Source organism: Elaeis guineensis, chromosome 5 (genome assembly GCF_000442705.2).
Source record: "Elaeis guineensis isolate ETL-2024a chromosome 5, EG11, whole genome shotgun sequence".
Lineage (NCBI taxonomy): Eukaryota > Viridiplantae > Streptophyta > Magnoliopsida > Arecales > Arecaceae > Elaeis > Elaeis guineensis.
Window position 1 is genome coordinate 3469850 of NC_025997.2, and position 20774 is coordinate 3490623.

At 43.4% G+C, this 20774-nt stretch overlaps 2 protein-coding genes and 1 pseudogene across 2 annotated transcripts; 1 reads left to right on the forward strand and 2 right to left on the reverse strand.

The window, feature by feature from the left end:
* Positions 1-909: 909 nt before the first annotated feature.
* Positions 910-9790, forward strand: LOC140857818 (uncharacterized). Its single transcript, XM_073257010.1, has 4 exons — positions 910-987; positions 3128-3364; positions 3539-4237; positions 9728-9790. The coding sequence occupies exons 1-4, from the start codon at positions 910-912 to the stop codon at positions 9788-9790; spliced, it is 1077 nt and encodes a 358-aa protein (XP_073113111.1).
* A 2195-nt stretch (positions 9791-11985) lies between these two features.
* LOC109505833 (small ribosomal subunit protein uS8-like) lies at positions 11986-12639 on the reverse strand (annotated as a pseudogene).
* Positions 12640-14830: 2191 nt separating this feature from the next.
* Positions 14831-19315, reverse strand: LOC105044459 (small RNA-binding protein 11, chloroplastic). The gene is made up of 3 exons (XM_010922369.3): positions 19067-19315; positions 15504-15572; positions 14831-15384 (listed from the first exon to the last, which is right to left on the reverse strand). The coding sequence occupies exons 1-3, from the start codon at positions 19242-19244 to the stop codon at positions 15149-15151; spliced, it is 483 nt and encodes a 160-aa protein (XP_010920671.1). The 5' UTR covers positions 19245-19315; the 3' UTR covers positions 14831-15148.
* Between the last annotated feature and the right edge of the window lie 1459 nt (positions 19316-20774).

The following is a 20774-nucleotide window of genomic DNA, read 5'->3' on the forward strand; positions in this document are numbered from 1 at the left end:
CCACCCTCCGCGGCAGAACCCAGTTCTCCACACCCCACGGTGACCACGGAGGCGCAAATCGCGGCGATCGTGCGGCAAATGACCGTGCTGACGGACGCGGTCAAAAGCCTCCAGCAACAGCCGGTCCGGCTGCCGCCATCACCCGCCGGGCAACCGGCGGCGCGTCCGATGCCCTCCAGGAGCAGCCGCCGGGGCCCGCGTCGATCTCCGTCGCCCCCGCGGGAGCGCCTGCCACAGCGCTCCCACAGAGAGGAGGAGGGGCGGCCGCGGTGCGATGCCCATCGGTCCCAACAGCTTTCTCCCTCCTAGCTAGAACGAGCAAGGAAGGAGAAGCGACCGCGAACGCCGTCCGCCTCTCTCTCAGACTCTTCCGGAGACTCCACTCCTGGGGTCTCCCAGCACCGACGGATCGATGACTACGAACGCAGGTTCGAGAAAATCGACCGTCGGCTCGCACAGTTGCAGGTGGACGGGCAGAAGTCTTCAAATGACGTTGACTTCCAGACCGCCCAACCTCTTTTCCGACTCATTCTTGACGAACCGATCCCCAGTCGGTTCAAGATGCCGCACGTGGAGCCCTACGACGGCTCCACCGACTCAATCGATCACCTGAAGAGCTACAAAGCTCTCATGACGATTCACGAGGCAACCGACGCTCTCTTTTGCATCGGCTTCCCCGCCACTCTCCGCAAAGCTGCCAGGGCCTGGTACTCCGATCTTCGATCGGGAAGTATCCACTCCTTCAGGCAGCTCGAGCACTCTTTCGTGGCCCACTTCAGCACCAGTCGGAAGCCGCTGCGAACGTCGGACAGCCTTTTCTCCCTCAAACAGGGAGAAAACGAGATGCTCCGACACTTTGTGATGCGATTCAACGTGGCCACGCTCGAGGTTCGGGACCTCAATGAGGACATGGCCATCTCGGCCATGAAACGGGGACTGAGGGTATCCCGATTCACTTACTCCCTAGACAAAACCCCTCCCCCGAACGTATGCCGAACTATTGGAGCGCGCGCACAAGTACATGCGCACGGACGAAGGAGTCTCTGACCGGTGCTCGACCGAGTTCAAGGGCCCGAAGGAAAAGCGGAGGAAGGGTCGGGACACCGCCGAACCTAACAGGCCCCCGACCGGCGGTCGGGTCTCGCCTCCGCGACGGAACCAGAAGTCACCCCGACGGCAGACTCCAAGGCCGACACGCCCCAGGTATGACTCCTACACTCCTCTCTCTGCTCCCCGTGCGTAGATTTTGATGGAGATCGAGGGGGAACAATACCTGCGACGGCCTCCGCCTCTGAAGGCAAAAGGCCTCGATCGATGGAAGTACTGCCGATTCCACCGGGGCCACGGCCACAATACCGAGCAATGCATCCAGCTTAAGGATGAGATCGAAGCTCTCATCCGCCGAGGATATCTCGATAAATTCTGGAGGAACCCGCCGACTCAACCCGTTGCCGACCGACAACCCCAGCCGACTGAAGAAGCGATGACTAATCAGCCCACGACCGGGGTCATCAATATAATTTCCAAACGACTTGGCCTGGGGACGTCTGCTGAAGGGGAACCGACGAAGAGGCCGCGCCCGGACAACGTAATCACCTTCACCAGGGAAGATGTTCGGGGCATCCAAACTCCCCACAACGACGCTGTTGTTGTCTCGGCGACAATAGCAAACTATGATATAAAAAGAATTTTTGTGGATAATGGAAGTTCAACGAACGTTTTGTTTTACTCGACTTTCTCCCGGATGCGACTATCAATCGACCGACTCAAGAGGGTCTCTACGCCCTTGGTAGGCTTCGCCGGCGACGTTGTCACAACAGAAGGGGAAGTCACCCTGCCCGGGACGATCGGCATCGAACCACGGTAAAGTACGGTCCATTTGACTTTCACGATCGTCCAGGTGCCTTCGACCTACAATGTCATACTTGGAAGGCCCGGACTGAACGCTTTGAAAGCGATCATTTCGACGTACCACCTTCTGGTTCGATTTCCGACCAAAAACAGAGTCGGGGAGATGCGCGAAGATCAACAGCTCGCCCGTCGATGCTTCCAGATCTCCGCCCAAAGCGATGAGCTGAAGGGCTCCCTGACGATCGACAAACTGGACCAACGGGAGGAGGAAGAACGGGGTTCACCGGCCGAACAGCTCGTTCCCATCTTGATAGCGAAAAATCTCGACCGACAGGTATGGGTCGGGTCTCAGCTACCCGACCCAGAACGACGACGGTTGGCGAAGCTGCTGAAGGCCAACGCCGACATATTTGCTTGGTCGGCGGCAGATATGTCAGGCATCCCCCTGGAGACGATAACGCACCGACTCAACGTCGACCCGACGGTGAGGCCGGTGAGGCAGAAGAAAAGGTCTTTTGCTCCCGAAAGACAGAAGGCCATTGACGAAGAAGTGGACAAGCTACTCGAGGCGGGCTTCATCAGAGAAGCTGCATATCCTGAGTGGCTCGCCAATGTTGTCATGGTCAAGAAGGCCAACGGAAAGTGGAGGATTTGTATCGATTACACCGACTTGAATCGGGCCTGTCCGAAGGACAGCTTTCCACTTCCAAAGATCGACCAACTGGTGGACGCGACGTCCGGATTTCGACTGCTCAGCTTCATAGATGCCTTCGTCGGATACAATCAGATCCGGATGGTGCCTGAGGACGAGGAGCACACTGCCTTTGTGACCCCCAAGGGCCTCTACTGCTACCGAGTAATGCCCTTCGGGCTGAAAAATACCGGTGCCACCTACCAATGACTCGTCAACAAGGTCTTCAAAGACCAAATCGGGTGCAACATGGAAGTATATGTCGACGATATGCTGGTAAAAAGTGCGCGAATTTCGGATCATGTCCGGGATCTTGAAGAAACTTTCCGCGCTCTATGACGACACCGGATGAAGCTGAACCCGACCAAGTGCGCCTTCAGAGCAACCTCGGGGAAGTTCCTCGGATTCTTCGTCTCGCAACGAGGAATCGAGGCCAACCTCGAGAAAATCAAGGCCATCATCGACATGCGGCACCCGGACATCAAGAAGGAAGTCCAGCAGCTGAATGGAAAAATCATCGCCCTCAGTCGGTTCATCTCTCGGTCGGCTGAAAGATGCCTCCCGTTCTTCAAAACCTTGCGGCAGGCCAAGCAATTCTCTTGGTCGGACGAGTGCCGGCAGGCTTTCGAGGAACTGAAGAAGTACCTCACCTCTCCGCCACTCCTTGTGAGACCGGAGGTCGGGGAGGTCCTGTACCTCTACTTGGCCACTTCCCCGGAGGCGGTTAGTTCTGTGCTCGTCCGGGAGAACGAGAACCGGGTTCATCAACCAATATATTATGTCAGCAAGGTGCTCCACGAAGCTGAGACTCGGTACTCAAAGGTAGAGAAAATGATTTTTGCTCTAGTCATTTCGGTACAGCGACTCCGTCCGTACTTCCAAGCACACGCCATTGTGGTCCTCACCGACCAGCCCCTGAGGGCCATCTTGCACCGCCCTGACACATCAGGACGGCTGGCGAAATGGGCTGTGAGACTGGGCGAATTCGACATCCAGTACCGGCCACGACCCGCCCTCAAAGCTCAGGGTCTGGCCGACTTCATCGCCGAATGTCCGACGACCGACCTGCCATCGGAGGAGGGGGACCCCGTGGAGGTCGGGACCTCCGACTGTGACCCCGATCCGGCCTGGGTATTGCACATCGATGGGGCTTCCAACGCTCGAGGGAGCGGGGCCGGTTTCCTGGTCACCAACTCGGTGGGGGTGGTCACTGAACACGCCCTCCGATTCGACTTTAAGGCCTCCAACAATCAGGCCGAGTACGAGGCACTCGTCGCGGGGTTGAAATTAGCACTGGAGCTCGGGATAGATCGTCTCAAAGTCTTCTCCGACTCCCAACTGATCGTCGGACAGACCAAAGACGAGTTCGAAACACGAGATCCGACCATGGCCAAATACCACCAAAAGGTGAAAGATCTCGTGGTGCCTTTCGGGTACTTCGGGATCTCCCACATCCCCAGGGCGGAAAATGCTCGGGCCGACGCGCTCTCCAGGCTCGCGACGTCCGACTATGGCGCCTTGGGCTGGACCTTCGTGCAAAATCTTGAGCGGCCGAGCATCGATGAGGTCGAGGAAGTACTACAATTAGCGGCAGGGCAGAGCTGGATGGACCCGATCACTCAGTACCTGACCGATGGATCTGTCCCCGAAGACCCTGCGAAAGCCAAACGACTCCGGTGGGTGGCTTCCCAGTACGTAATGATCAACGACCGACTGTACAAAAGGTCGTTCTCCCTTTCCTTACTCAGGTGTTTGGGACCGACCGACGCAGATTATGCTCTCCGAGAAGTGCACGAAGGAATCTGCGGGAGTCACTTGGGGGGCAAATCCTTAGCCTACAAGGTCCTGCGGCAGGGTTACTATTGGCCCACCATGAGGAAGGACGCGACTGAGTTGGTCCGGAGGTGTGAACCATGCCAGAAGTACGCCAACGTACAACACCGACCAGCCAGCCAGATCACCCCTATTGTTGCTCCGTGGCCCTTCGCTCAGTGGGGGGTCGACATTCTCGGTCCTTTCCCTCCAGCATCAGGCCAAAGAAAGTTCATAGTCGTCGCCATCGACTACTTCACCAAGTGGGTGGAGGCCGAGCCCCTGACGCAGATTACCGAACGAAAGATGGAGGACTTCGTCCAAAAATCCATCATCTTCAGGTTCGGATTGCCGCATACCATTATCACCGACAATGGGCGACAATTCGACAACCAAGACTTCAGAGACTTCTGCGCGAGATTTCACATCACGCACCGACTGACTTCAGTCGGGCACCCACAGTCCAATGGCGAAGTCGAGGTGACTAACCGGACCATACTACACGAGCTCAAAACCCGACTAAATGAAGCCAAAGGCCTCTGGGTCCACGAGCTGGGCTCCGTTCTGTGGGCTTACCGGACGACCCCCCGCGTTCCGACCGGGGAGTCGCCTTTCAGCTTAGCCTACGGGACGGAGGCGATGATACCACTCGAGATTGGGCTGCCATTCACCAGGGTCGAGCGGTATCAAGAGTCGGACAACTCTGATTGCCGGAGAGCCGACCTAGACCTCCTCCCCGAGCTACGAAACCAGGCTCAACTTCGCATGGCTTCATACCGACAGAGGATAGCCCGGTATTACAATGCCAAGGTCAAGCCAAAGCTTTTCAGGCCTGGGGACTTAGTCCTGAGAAAGGCAGAAGTCTCGAAGCCCCTAGACCGAGGGAAGCTGGCTCCGAACTGGGAAGGGCCCTACATGGTGACGGACACCTACGGGCCAAGGGCTTACCGACTGGAAACTTTGGAAGGGAAACCCATTCCCCGACCTGGAATGCCGATAATTTGAAGTTGTATCACCAATGAGCTTTGTACCTATTCATTTGGAATGCAAAATCGGTTCCAAGGTTCGAAATTTTCACTCTTCGACTGACGATCGGCGCTCGCCAAAAAGGTCGAGTTTCGATATCCCGGCTCGGACTTAATGTCCACGTGGAACCGACGGCCCGATCGCCGACGACACATCGGACGCTCACGAGGGCCGAATCGCCCACAACAACGGGAGTTAGCACCCCTTCTACGGTCAAACTTTCGGGCTAAACGATCGGCTAACCTGCCGGCTGAGCCTCGACCAAAGAAAGGCGTAACGCCTACGCGGCCGACGTCACGACTTACCGACTGAGCTATGGCCGGTCGAAGGATATTCGGCTTACCATCGTCTATCATGCGAAGCGATCACTGTCGCATTCATGACTCACCGACCGAGATACGGACGGTCGGGAGATATTCGGCTTACCGCCGATTGTCACACGGCGCCACACAACCGCCCGACCAAAGTCTGGGTGAGGGGAACTCGACTTACCATCGCCTTCCCGACCAGACGCATCGACTGCGTGCGACAATATAGCAGACGCGGTCTGACCGATCAATCGGACGACATTCGGGTCATCGGGATGCGCCCAAAAGTCGGTCGACTTTCTTCCCCACAAACGACCTTCGACTCCGCCAGTGCGGCCGACTCGGCGCACTCGTGCCTTAAAGTCGGTCGACCCCCAACCCACGCCAGGACGACGTACGTTTGACTCTGGCATTCGGTTCACGGCCTAACGACGGATGTTCGGTCTAGGTCCTGAAATGGGCGATCAGTGGTCGGGGTTCATCTTGCTTATCACACACTGAACCACCGACTATCTCAACTAACGACCCGGGGTGATGATTGGGTGTCCTAATGCGGCACGCCGAGACTGCTCCCTTCGACCTTATGACCCCGCGATTACAAGCACATCCCAGCAGACAGGAAAAGGAAGTCGAAAGAGAAACTAAAAAGTTCTTAAGTTCATTCAGTTACAAAATCGGGCCGAAGTCCGGTTACAAGTGTGCTAAGAAAAACAAAAACGATAAAAGAGGACGAGGCCACGATCATCCTTCCGAGTCAATCTTCTCGACTGACGGAAGCTCGGGGATGAACGGTGTGTCCACCGCGATCGGCACTGGATCGATGGCCGAAACAGGATCGTCGATCAGCGATGGACTGGCGGTCGGCACCGGATCACGGGTCGCGGCCTGGCCAGAAGTCACGGCCATCTGTTCCTGGATGGCCTCTCCCGCCACGGCGACGCCTCCCGACGACGGGTCGGCCATCTCTTCAGTAGCCTGGTCCTCGACCCCCGGTGGGACGATGCCGCTGAGGTCCAGCTCTGGGTACAGGGCTTGGACTGCATCCCGACCATCCTCGTACCCCACCCGGTACGACGCGAAGCCGGACTCCAATAGCTCCTCTCGGTACCGGTCGGAGCCACGGAAGTCGTCCGGCACCCGACCGCCTGACACCGAGTCGTCCGGCACCCGACCGCCTGACACCGAATCGTCCGGCACCCGACCGCCTGACACCGAGTCGTCCGGCACCCGATCGCCTGGCACCAGATTGTTTGAAGTCCCATCATCGAATAACGGGACGTCTGACGTCGACCTGACCGGACCATCTGTCGGTGAGATCGGCAAACTCGGTCCAGGACGCAGCAAGGAATCCACTCCTTTCGCTTGCGTGGTGACGCGGGCTAATGCGATGTCAGGCTCAGGAGTGGGGGGGCAACTGTTGGGGTATACCGACCGACCAACCGATCGACCGACCGACTGACCGGTCGATCGACCGACCGACCGACTGACTGACCGACCGACCGACCGATCGACCGACCGAAGGTACGTCGGTCGGGCAGACCCTTTCTGCCCTACCGACAAACTGCACCAGGGGGTCCGGTGCCCGACTCCCACGACGTGCCCGACTCCCCCGACGTGCCCGACTGACCGTAGGAGGAGTCCGAAGCTCTACCCGATGCCCCTCGGCTGGCCACCGACCCAAGGTCGAACGGCTCCTCCAGGCACCGTACTATCGCCAGAGGCTGTCAGTCCTGACAACGGCATGCGGCGCTACTGCCTAGCGGCATTATCCCGCCTATGGCATGGTCAACCCTAGTGATTTGACGGCCCAATGGTGAGTTGACATCTTTACGACGACTCTAACATTCTACAGTGAATTCACAATTCTCCAATTGTCCGTGCCATTAATGACGGCGCCATACCGTGCTCCACTATATATATCGGGGAAGGCAACAGTGCTAGGGGGGCCAGAAAACTCTCAGGTTTGCTCCCTCTCTCTCTCTCTCTCGATTGAGCTCTCTGTCTTCATTTCACTGTTGCCCAGTCTCCTCCCTGACTTGACCGTCGGAAGATCCCCGCCGGAGCTGCTCCGGTCAATGTGGACTTTTTTTTGCAGGCGCTCGTTCCCGACGACTAGGCGACGAGGGGATTGGCCGCAACAACAGTTATATCCAACAATTTATAATAACCAAAGTCATCCCGAGGTTTATTTTTATTCAAGAATTTATAATAGATGTTAATCAAACCACTAATCATAAATGAGATAGAAATATCATATCAAAACAATCTAAAATAAAAAAATAAATATTAAGTGATATATCAATCATCTAAACATAAAAATATATGCTTTTTTTTTCCATTCAAGAGCAAAGTCAACTTTTTCACATAAGATAAATGATTTTGCTAACATTATTATTATAATTGGTGTAAACATAAATTTTATAAACTATGAAGTGTAGGTGTAATGAATATAAATCTCAAAAATATTTTTATAATTTATTTTATTTTTTAAAAAATAAGTAGATATTTGATTTGATTTTATACAAAGAAAAATTACAATTGGTGCCTTCTCATTTGAAAATGGGAGACTACGAAGGGGCAACAATTTAGCTCGCATCCACATTGTAACTTAACATGAGGCTGCGAGCATTTTAAGAGACAATGCAAGCTTTAAAGGAATTTGAACTTCACTTCAGACGAACAAATATAATTCATTCTCCAGAAAAGGATTGAAGGATGAAAATCTAATAGATGTGTTCTTCTACTATATTCAAAAGAGTGTTTGGATGGCACCTGGGTGCTTGGACCATCATATTGCTTGTGGCGATCTCTCTATCTTTTCATATTTGATCTTACTTTCTCTGTTTAATCTTGAGCTGTATATGGACTGGATGTTTATTGATGGTTTCATGTATTTTTGTCAAAAGAAATCATTGAAGAAAACAAATAGAAGAAAAAGAGAGAAAGAAGGAACAAGGGAAAAAATAGGATTATCTAAAACAATGATGCATAGAGGTAAAAAAAATGAGAGGATCAAAAGAAATTGAGTGGAAAAGGATAATTTAAAAAGAAAAAAAGGAAAAGTCAAAAGTAGAGAGATAAGAGAAAAAGAAATATCTAACCTTTGTTCTTCTATATGTGCAGGTATTATCTGATGCTTATGATACTTTATTGCTACTTATTTGCACTATGAAATTTATCATTCATGTTATTAAATTTTTGCTGCTGGGTGATCTTCAAAGTTTTACTCCAATGTTCCATGTTCTTCAAAGGAGATTGTTTGAACCTTCTTGCATTATATTTAACAAAGTCGCTACAGGAAGTCTTCCAATCATCTTGTACTTGATGTTTGCTGCTTTATTCTTAGTTCACAAGGACCTATGTATACTTCTACATATTTCTATCATGACATATTACATACATCGGATTGTTGGTGACTACTTTTCAATACACTCAACACATGGGAATATCAGCTCTTATTATGGTATAATATCATGTTTCTCATTGTTGCTGTTCGACTGTCTCCTTCAACAGTCTTGGCGTTTGTATCGAGCTTCACATTTATCACCTTACATCAGCCATTTCATCATTGTTCAGCACTGATTACTGTTGTTCTGTTAAATGACATATACAAATTCCAGAATTCAGGTACTATTGGGCATCATATAGTTAAGAGTATTATCTTCATTTCATATCTGGAGGTTTTATGGATTTTCTTCAGAGGTCATCTATCCATGTTCACGTCTTGTTTTGTTCTATAGGACTAAATTTAAAGCTGCGTTCTATTTTCATGCAAGCTATGCTTCATGTATGATCATTCTGTCATTATATGAACTTCATAGTGGTATCTACCTTGTACAGACTCCTGCCACTGAGTAGTTAAGAAGGATTTTTGTTGGTCTATACCACATATAATTGCAAAGACAAAAAGGAGAAAAGGAAAAAAAAAAAATGAAAAGCATAGAAGAAAAAAAAGAAACAAGAAAAGGAAATAAAAAAGCAAAAGAGAAACATGAAAATAGGAAAGTTTATTACTAACCTCTTTTGGGTTTTGTTGTAGGTTTCATTGGTAAATCCTTGTTTATCTCTTGTTATGGTCCTCCTATTCCATACTTTCACTTAGTTTAAAACACAACATACTGAGATTTGCAGTTTCTGGGAAGATACATATTTTCTTCTTGCATGGATTCTTCATACTTGTGGGTTTTTGTTTTTGGACTCTCAATATATTATGAGCTTTTGGTTATTTTCATTGAGCATCTCAGAACCTGATTACTATGCTAGCTTTAAACTTGAGGTTCCTCTATTCAACTTAATTAACGGGACTAACTTTAATGCTGTGCTCTGTCATCATACAAGTTATACTTCAAGACTAATTGTTCCGTCATTTTATGAACACTGCTACATTATCAGAAGTAGGGAGACTCTTCTAATCATACTTTGCATATATGGCACCTCAGTTAGTTGCTTGCTCGTATATGAACAGATTCTCAGAAGGCTTATTTCTGAAGATCTTCTTATACGTCCTCAATAATTACTGTTCAAGCAATCATCTTTTGGAGTTTGGCAATCGTCATCCTTTACCTCCACAACAGTTTGGCTATCTCTTGTTTCAGGTCTATGAGAATATGCAGCCTTGTTACATACTGCTTTCTGTCTATCTGAATGGTGGCTTATGTTTATATATATTATTGATTCAATCCTTTGTAATGATCTGCTTATTTTGGGTACTATATCAATATGTATCTGTAACAGCATTACACTAATGATAATATAGCATAAGATGCTCTTTTACCAAAAAAAAAAAAGGAAATTTGAACTGAATCAAATAGATATTTTATTTTCTATGCTTCATGATTATGAGGTAATTTTTGTAGTATCATTAGGTAAGAAAACATTTCTATCATTTGAATGAGATTCACGTAAGCATGAGCACAGACCTCGTTAGCATATCTCTTGTAGGAAACCATGTTGCCACCATACGGAGAAACAAGAAGGTAAACAACGACTAAGTACTAACCATGCCTTGGACTTGAACACTCGTCCAGGTCGACCAAGACTCGGCGATTTTGTATGTTAATTACTTAATCATGTTTTTGCTCGTAACGGATGGTTCGGTGCTGCATGCTTCCGGTCCAAGCGTGCACGGGCATTCAATTGTTGTAGCTCTCCAATAAAGGCCACCGGTCCACTTCTAACATGCTGTAAAAATTCGAACAACATTTCTTAGAACAAAAGATACTGACTTATAGATCTTGCAAAAGCCGCTTCAACATATCAGAGCCGACAGCATGTTAGAGCTAGTCCTCTCTCTCTCTCTCTCTAAGATAGATTATTCAAACTCTTCTAGCACCGATATATTCAAAATAATTAGAAAATAAAATATCTTTAAACAGATTAGGAACATGTTGGCCCAAAAAAATGATCCTGAATGCTCCGCAACAAAAACAGCTATCCAATCAGCCGTGTTCCATCTCCCAAAAAATATGCTTTATGATTTGATCTACACAATCCGATAGCAGAGCCGCAATAACCCGCAAGAGGATGTGGCTGGTTATAAAGATGAAATGGAGACCCAGGGAGAGGGAAGGTTCACTTGCCAAGCGCTCATATGGTTTCCCGATTCCAAGACAGACTCTTTAATTTAGTGTAATGGCAATTGGTTTAGCTACCACAGCCTGGACATGAGGTGCAAAAACTGAAGTGGTGGTATGCATCATGATAGAAAGAGTGATTCGCTTGTCCAACTATCTCTAAGCCATGTTTCAGACATAACAGCTAGAGCCATCTTCATATCTTGCCAATAGTTTTCCCTACCTTCCAACTTTTCTAAAAGAAAGTTGTAGCTAATAAATTTTTCATACAATCAACCATGTTGAAAATAAAGGAAAAGTGGGGGAAAATAAAAAAAACTTCTAATCATTTTAAAGTCTTAAGACAACTCAGTATAGCTGTTCTTGAAAAAACTAGGAGAGATTTTACAATCCAACTTCTGAAGTACATCAGTTTGCTGGCATCACAGTTCCATCTGCATTGAACCTGCCATCCGTTCATATTGACAAGAAGTAAATCAGTGGGGTCATGCCCAGGTGGCTCACGATTTAGAATCAACAAATTGTAGCCTTATAAAAGGAACTAAAGTAAAAATAGATAGCAAATAATTCTGATATATAGGGGGGATGCCTCTGTTGAAGTTAGGAAATTAAATCCATGATGAACACAAATAATCAAAATCCCTCAAAGGTTTTGAGGTGCAGGAGAGAAAAAACTCAGCAGGAACAATCAAGTACTTTCTTAGACATTAACAATCATAAAAGTCTAAATTGGTGAAAACTTGATCTGATAAAAGAAACCTAGGACTTTACCCCAAACATTCTTTCACCTGGCATCCTCATGACCCATAATGCCCGTAGAAGTCGTTTGAACAATATGACCAATCCGTGCATATTGAAACACGGGAATGCGTATGAAGCTTAAACATCCTCCTGGAAATCATTTCTGAAATTGTAATCTGGGTACTTGTAACTAAGCTGTCTTGAAGGGAGCAGCCTTGGTGTCCCGGGTTCAGTTTTCTTCACACCAGCATTGAAGCGAGGACTGATGACACCACATTTGTTCAATTCCATTTAATTTAATCACTATTTCACAAGCCCTATAATCATCAACATAGTAGAAATATAACCTGCATGGATAAACAGGGGAATTCAAAGGTTATCAGGTAGTCACCTTCCCCCACCCAAACTTTCCTTGGATCGACCTCTAGTATGCACCGTTCACTGGTTCATGTGGTCTTGATTTCTTTCAAAGAAGAAATAAAAAGGCATAAGATAGATGATGAATGGTAAAAAGGTAACCATGTTTCTGCGTGACGAAGAGGTTTGGAGGATGGCGTAATCATTACTCGCCGCTTTCCCCGCCTCCCACATTGTACATGATTTTAGGGGCATCATTCAGAACGCTAACTCTCACCATTTTCTCTGCAAGCACTGGCAACTGATGTCCTGATGACATTCTATTTATCAAGAACTATAGTGGAAGAAGATAGCACGATGTTTTCTCCTCTGAAAAGTAGAAGCAGCAAGAAGTGAACTTCTAGCATTTATCTTGGTCATTCTTCAATACAAATGCAACTCTACAACTAATGTGCAGGAAATATACCTCTCACCAGTACCATTTATGCTCAAATGCGTATGGAGCAGATGGATAAATTTTAAAAGGAGCGGGGAAAGGAGGCATGACAGCTGCAAATATGAAACCTATTATCAAGACTGTAATATTTGCACGGTTACCAATAGGCTGAAAATAGAATGATCTGCCAATCGCTTCTAATTCACAAATGATTTTAACTATTGATGAAAATCCAAGCAGGGATCATAAACAAGAACCGCTTTTTTATTTGTAGAATGTGGCTGAAAAAGTAAAACGAACTCTACCGCTCAATTTTCATTTGATGCTACCATCTTTACACAGAACCATGCACGACATATTAGAATAGTTCTTAGGGAGTGTGAGAAGAGCATAGGGACAAAAGATTAGCTACATAAGCAATCTTGTAGTGGTCACGTTAGGAATGACCATGGTGGCATGAGCTGTAAGGGGCTGCAATCAAAAGGTCATGACTTTATAGCTATTTAGTGTACTGCAAGCAAAAAATGAATAGGATTTAGTAATAGAAAACACGGAGAGAAAAAAAAAAAGATGAATAATATTGTTTTCTGCTGCCAATGTTCATGGATGCTATAGCAGCACAGTCACAGGAAAGCTGGTACTCTGACAGGGTGGGCAAGCTGTTTTTTGTAATAAACAACCAGGATCGACTGTTCATGAATCTGAAGCACGGATGGAATACTTTAATTCTTATATCACATCTCAATGAGGGTTCATCATTTCTCATTGTTAGATAAATGATATCCTCACCTATGAGCATAACTCCTTAATATATTTGCCACCTGTTAGGTGCTCATCAAGGAAGCTTGTTGGCTCTTCAAACCAGATCCAAGTGAGCGTTACTTGACATCTTGGAGCAGGAACCAGCAGATATAGTCAGTCTCTCAAGAACCAGTCCAGGCACTGAGAATACAAGTTCGCATTGCTAGAACAATGGATCAATTGCCTGGATAAATCATGGATGTCAAATGTATAGAACCTACAGAATCTTGCCTTTCCTATTTTCTCCTAATTAAATGAAGTAGACCATATCATATTTATATAAATAGATGAGAGCTTGCGTTATCACTCAAATGATTAGTTCCATGAGTTTATTGGCTTGTTTAGCAACTTATTTTTCTGATGATACTAAACATTTGAAGACAAATTACCAAGGATCCGTTTGATTAGAATACGTCAGATTATAGAATAATTTATTTATTCTTAAAAACTATTTATTTAAAAATAATTATGAAAGAAAATAATTTTTATTATATTTGATTGATAGCAAAATTATCCTAAAAAATGATATTAAAAAAAGATTATTACGTTTGATTAGAGATAAATCTATGTAAAGATATGATCAAAATTATAAATATATTTTTGGACATAAAATTAATTTTTTAATATAAAAATAATATTATCATCTTCAATAAATTTTTATATAATGACTATAATTATATAATCCTTTATATGATATCATTTCTATCTTAATTTTTTTATAAAAATTTTTATTGATTAAATTTATAAAGATATGAGAATAAATATAATAATTACATATACAATTTTATTGAGATATTTTTATGAAATATAAATTATTATCATTTCAAAATTTATCAAATATCATGATATTTATTTTACATTTTCTCTTCGAAAAATAAGTATTAGACCCATCAATTTTTATTATCATCTCTCTTTTTTTTATATATATATTAAATATAATAATTTAACATACAAATCATTTTTCCATACCAAATTACCTACAACCAAACGACCCCTATGAGAAAATTATAGGACTTTATCCAAATTTGGTTCCATAAAATTAATAGCTTGGCAAGGAACTGAATTTCTACAGTGACATCAAATGTTTTAAGATTAAATATTAGTAAAAAATTATAATTAGTAACTTGATCCAAATCATCTGTCTCCAAAAAGTCTTGCATATTCCGACGAATGCAGTTCTTTTTTTTTATTTTGCACTCTTGTTTCAAGCATCACCACCAATACACACGTCCCAGTCAGCAAATATGGATCCAATTTGTTTGCGGGGGAAAAAAAAAAGCTCCAATTTTTAGCACGAGGCTGAACAAGGAGTTAAAGGTAAATGCAACCCCTAGAAGTTCCACTTACAAATACTACAACACAATCAATTTGAATTAAAAATACAAAGAAAGAGATTTCAAGAGTCATCAATCCCAGTCAAATGATGCTGAAATTTCAATGCTCCAACGGTCCATCAGTATCTTAATAATGCCTTCACTATTTTTTTTTTAAAAAAAATTGTTTTCCATCTCTCCTTGCAAAAAACTACTGTAATTTGAGAATGCAGACGTAATCATCCACACCATCCAATTGTTTTATTAGTCCTTATACCAGTTTCGGAAGGCTCCGGTGCCGCTGGACGTGGTGGTTTTGGTTCTCTCGGTTTAGCAGGATCAACAAAAATAACCCATCCATCCAGAAATTTAGCATTCATCCCATGCCGTGCTTTGTCAGCCTCTTCTATGGTAGCATACCTGACAAAAGCAAAGCCCTTGGACCTCCCTGATACCCTATCGGTAATAACCTTTGCTGAAAAAAAAAAGAAAAAAAAAAAGGATAGCCATGTTGCTAATACTTTCAGGTTCCTGTGTACAAGAAAAAAGAGAATTGAAGCATATAAGCATGCTGCGGCTTAGAAATTGATGTACCTTCAAGAAGCTGGCCATAAGGAGAAAATGCTTCTCTCAGTTTTTCGTCTGTTGTTAACCTTGAAAGCCCTGTATCACATGGAAGAAGTTATTAAAGCAAGTGGAATATTATGTTGGATTTATTGCATATGTTGCAGAATACATGTGAGACCTTGCATAGGCACAAGAATGCTTATTCTCATATTAAGAAGAATTTCTAATTGACTTCATGGCTATCATTACATTGCTTAGCTATTGCTGAAAAAATTAGATTGAAATGATTTCATGATCTAAGAGAGAAATCAAAACCGCTTGCTTCGTGAAGCTCCATTAGTCAAATGACGAAAATGCAACTATTTAGAGCATGAAGTCCAAACTAATCTGCCCTGTAGATTTGGAGCGAGTATTTGCATCTGTTAGGTGACAATCAATATAAAGCATGGAAAGTGGGCTACATAACAGTTACAATGGATCTTATATAGAGTTTATATTTTTCTTTTCTCTAGACATCTCAAAGGCACAATTATTTAACAGGATGGTCCCAATTGCAAGCACTTGAAGGGGATCATAGAAGTTTGAGTTCATCGCATGCCAGGGGAGAAAAGATTGTGCACTTTGAACAAGCATTCATCTATCTTGAGCAAACATTGAAACTTGAGAGGAAAGCTAGCATCATTCATATAGTCCCAAACTTGAAAGGTTTTCCATCTAATTATTAGAAGCAAAGTGGTCTGCTGAAAGCCAATTGATTATGTCAGAACTTTTCCCCTTTGCTCCTGATGATGTTAGTTCTTAATTGCAACAACCAATGGATTCCAGCAATCTTTCAAGTTTTAAATGTTGCAAATACTTAAAATATTAAACCATATGAGTTGTCGGCAAAAGACATACATGCTACTTCTAAGATCCAAAGAAATTGCTATGATTCTAATGAAAACAATAGAAACTGGGTAACAAACATAGTGGTATGGAGCAAATAAGAGCATTTTCATTAAAGTTGATGTTGCTGTCCCATAAGAGGTATCAGGTCCAATTTGTTGTTTCCCGCTAGAAGCACATCAAATGAAGAAGAACCTTTAAACTAAATGTTGTCATTGCAAGCTCAGAGAAAACCAAACAACAAAGTGAAATAAAGAAGTCAATGCAAAAAAAAAATAGGAATGAAGAATGATTTTCCAATGAAATATTACGACATTGGATCTCTGTTTTGTATTTATTAACCTAGACTGGACCATTATACATGAAGATCAAGTTTTTTTTAAGCAGAAAGATGGATAGAGACCAGTCCAATTCATTAGGACATGACATCAAGTTTTTTTTTTTTTTAAGCAGAAATATTGGACAGAGTCCAATCCAATTGATTAGGACATGAGATCAAGTCAAGATAAAATTCTCCTAACAATTCTCAAATTTAAGAATAAGTTAATACATAGCACCCCTTAAGAGATTCCAGCCTTTTGAATCCAAGTCCCCCTTCGAACTTAGTGAAAAGAAGGAAATTTCTGTTCTTCTCTTGCAAGACTTGAACATGCTATAGTCAACCGACTCAAACACTTTCAAAGCATGCTCAAGATTTCAATACACTGATATTTTTTATGCTGATTGCAAACCCTCAATTAGTGTTCGCATGCCTCCATCTTGACAATAACTCCATCAATATGATAAGATGCTCCAATAAAAGGATCTTGTTTACAGCCTGACAACTATATGTGATATAGATATATGATAAAGATAAGTGGCATAGCAATTTTGCTTTCTTTTGGAAAGAAGGTGGGAATACACCTCTAATTCTAATTAACATACACAATCAAGATGAGCATATAATGACATAATGTTGGATGACTTCGCGTATCCCATTTTCAATGGGCAATACTATATTATCATCTTAAGCATCCAACAGTACATGGCCATGAATGCACAACAAAACTGATGCTAGCAACCCTTCCACAGGCCTGCAACAAGTTATCCAGCATGAACTACTCCAAAGCAATTAAGAATATTGGTCTTTCCTCTTCCTTCAACCAAAGCATCCCAACAAAATCAGCTTCCTGTATGAATCATTTTTTCCCTAAATACAACAAAAGATGATCTAATAATTGAGCTTCAGTGCCTTCCCCTCAATGATTTTGTCTCCATCATTCTCAAAAGATTTGCTCTGACATAATTTACGGGATTGCCCAGTAAATCCAGCATACTGCAAACTTCTGCCTCAGATACATGCAATCTGGTTTTCAGAAAAGTAATTCTTGTTTTTACTATTATAACTTGTTTATCACATTCGAATGGAGAGCATATGCATTAGCTTGCAGAACATAACGCTATTCACAAGCAAACACCTGTGAGATATTATGCTTCCTCAGTCTCTTTTTTTTTTCCCATAGGTATAAACTTAAATCTTATAGAAGACCAGCATGGGTATGCCTAAATTTCTTTTCTCCCCCAAATTGAGAGACAATTGCTATTGTTGGGGCAGCACCACATGCAGTTGTGTTATAAGGTTTTCCAGTGTCAAGAAATTCATCTACCCTTCAAATATAACAAATGCTCTAAAAGTTTGTATAAAGTTGTTTGTTAAAATGTTTTAATTATCTTGACAAGATCACTCATCATCTACTTCTAATGGCTGCCAAAAAAATATTTATTTATTTATTTATTTATTGCAACCTGGTGATATTATTGTTTTCTGCTGCAGATGCAACTTGGTATCCCAGTTTCCAAAGTTTTAATGCAACTTAATAGCGCAGTTTCCTAAGTAAACCAAAATTTCAACATTTTAATCATAGAAATACTGTAGAAATAGTTCAACCTTTTCCCTGATTCTTTTTGCTTTTAAATTTGAAACTAAAGCTCACAAGATGCAAAGACGCCACATCCAAGCAACAAGATTTTCTTTCTATTCTTTTCTGTTGCTTCATGACGTACAAGTTTGCCACTTTTTTCTCCCATCAGACTTTTGCCTCATTTAGTTTTTCTGATAACTGTTGTATCCTTTATGTCCTGACATATCAAGTTCCTTAAATTGGTTCAAAAATTCGAATGCCACCAACAACAAAGCAAAAGAATAACGCCATATAATATCACTAGTATCAATAGCTCAAAACGCAGTTATGCCCATGAGAGAGGTACGAGGCCTGGAAAAGGTCATGCCAATAAAAATAGCATCCATTTATAAGAAAGAAAAATCGAGTAAGCAAGTGTAATAGTTCACGAAGAGAAGCTGAGAAGCAACTACTATATGTATTGCTATGACTATCCTCGGTCAGAAACAAAGATTCTAGACCCCAAAAAGTGGGATATGAAACATGGTGAGAGACCCTAACCACTCTTTGCAAATTAAAATCCAAAATCCACCACTACAGCGAAGAATCAAAATGCTTAACAAACTAAAGGCGATAACTTTAACAAGAACCAGAATATAAGCAGAAAAAAAATCCGCAAACAAAGATGTAAATCTTATTTAATCTGAAGAACACAAGGAATGCCCGATGTTTTCTCGAAACGAATGATGCGAACTCACGGAAATAAAAGATTTTCGGGACGCAATCACAAGAAATACGGTAAGAGAGAGAAACCCTAAAGCTCACCGCTAACGAAGAGCTTGGGGGTAGTGAGGGGAGGAAGGTTGCCGCCGGCGGCATCGTCGTCCGAAGGAAAGGAGGAGCTTTGACGGACGGGAGAGAAGGACCGCTTCCACTGAGGAAGAGAGGAAGGCGATGCCCTCAGGAGGAGGCGGCGAAGTCCAAGCGAGGAGGAGAGCGCCATGGCAGAGTGGAGGCGGAGAAAGAGGAGCTAAGCTGCTAAAACCCTAGGCTCCAGCCCCTTCTTCGAATTATCGAATATGGTAAGGTACACCGGTTTCGGTATGGTCACCATCCGGTGAGAGAGATGCTCATCTTGTGCAGCCGACACCGACCGACGTGGGCCGACTGCGTACAGGGATTGTAGCTTTAGTGCGAACCCACCGTTGGATCTCACAACGTTCGATTGGAGGTCTGTGCTAATGGATGAATGGGGAGTTCGGAGTCCTTTGAGATGAAAGTGGGACGCGATCCAACGGCCGGCATCGCACAAAAAGAAGATCAATCATGCTTTCGCGCCAAAAATACAACCCGAACCCAGCCGACTGTTTCCGGGAAAAAGAATGGACGGCTCTGATCACTACCATCCCCAGATCAGTTAGGGAAAAGTTAATTGAGTACCGGCCCAAACAAATGAAGTGATAGAACGGCAGATATTTGGATCTGTTAGGATGGCTGGATCAAAATCCCATGGATCTATAAATTTGGACCAGTACACCTATTTCAATAGAGAAAACGTTTATGCACCGTATATGGTCTAATAAAATAATATAAAATATCATCCAACTATCTTAAAATATGTAAGATATAACTATTATTTTTTAATATATATTTAATAATATAATTAATATCTATAATTTTATTTTTTTATTTAAAATTTTAAATGATAAAAATATCCCTTCAATTTTAAAAAAATTATAACATCCTGCGATATCCTGTAATCAAATTATAAGTTTTTACATACAAAAAATCATAATTTTTTTATAAAAATCATACAAAAAAAATATTTTGTCATTAAAAATTTATAAAATTTTTAAATGACGATTCTCTTTTTGTAACATCCTATAGCCAAATTATAAATAAAAATCCTAATTTAACTGTAGAATGTCATAATATGATCGTCATAATTTTTTTTAAAAAAAATATTTTATCATTCAAAATTTTAAATATAAAAATAAAATTATAAATATTATATACATGTTGAAAAACAGTGACTATATATATAGAACGATATTTTTTTAACAACGTATGCAGTGTATAAAAAATTTCTCATTTAAATAAAACCGAGACCGGTCTTTATAAATAAGTCTCAACTGAGATCTTTTTTTCCCTATAATATTCAGAGCAGCACCATGGCTTTTATATTTATAAAAACGGACTGGGTTAAACCTCATTTAAGTGATTTTATTGATCTAAACCTATGTTTCCTATAAGATTTTGAAGCTTATTCGTCCAAACGGACCCTAGATTATGGCGATGGAGAGGGAGCAACCAGGTAGATGTGGTTGTCTGACCGCTATCCTGCCTCTTGCCTGGGCAGAAGAGGAATTCCCTGACTTGTACAACAGCACGGCGGTGGTATAGATCATGTGAATGACCCTAAAAAAAAGCATGGATATGTCATTATCTCAGACTAGCCCATCAGCGACTGCTGATGGGTGACGCCTGACACTCCTATTATCCTATGTACAAGCTTTCCCATAGCGGACTTCCA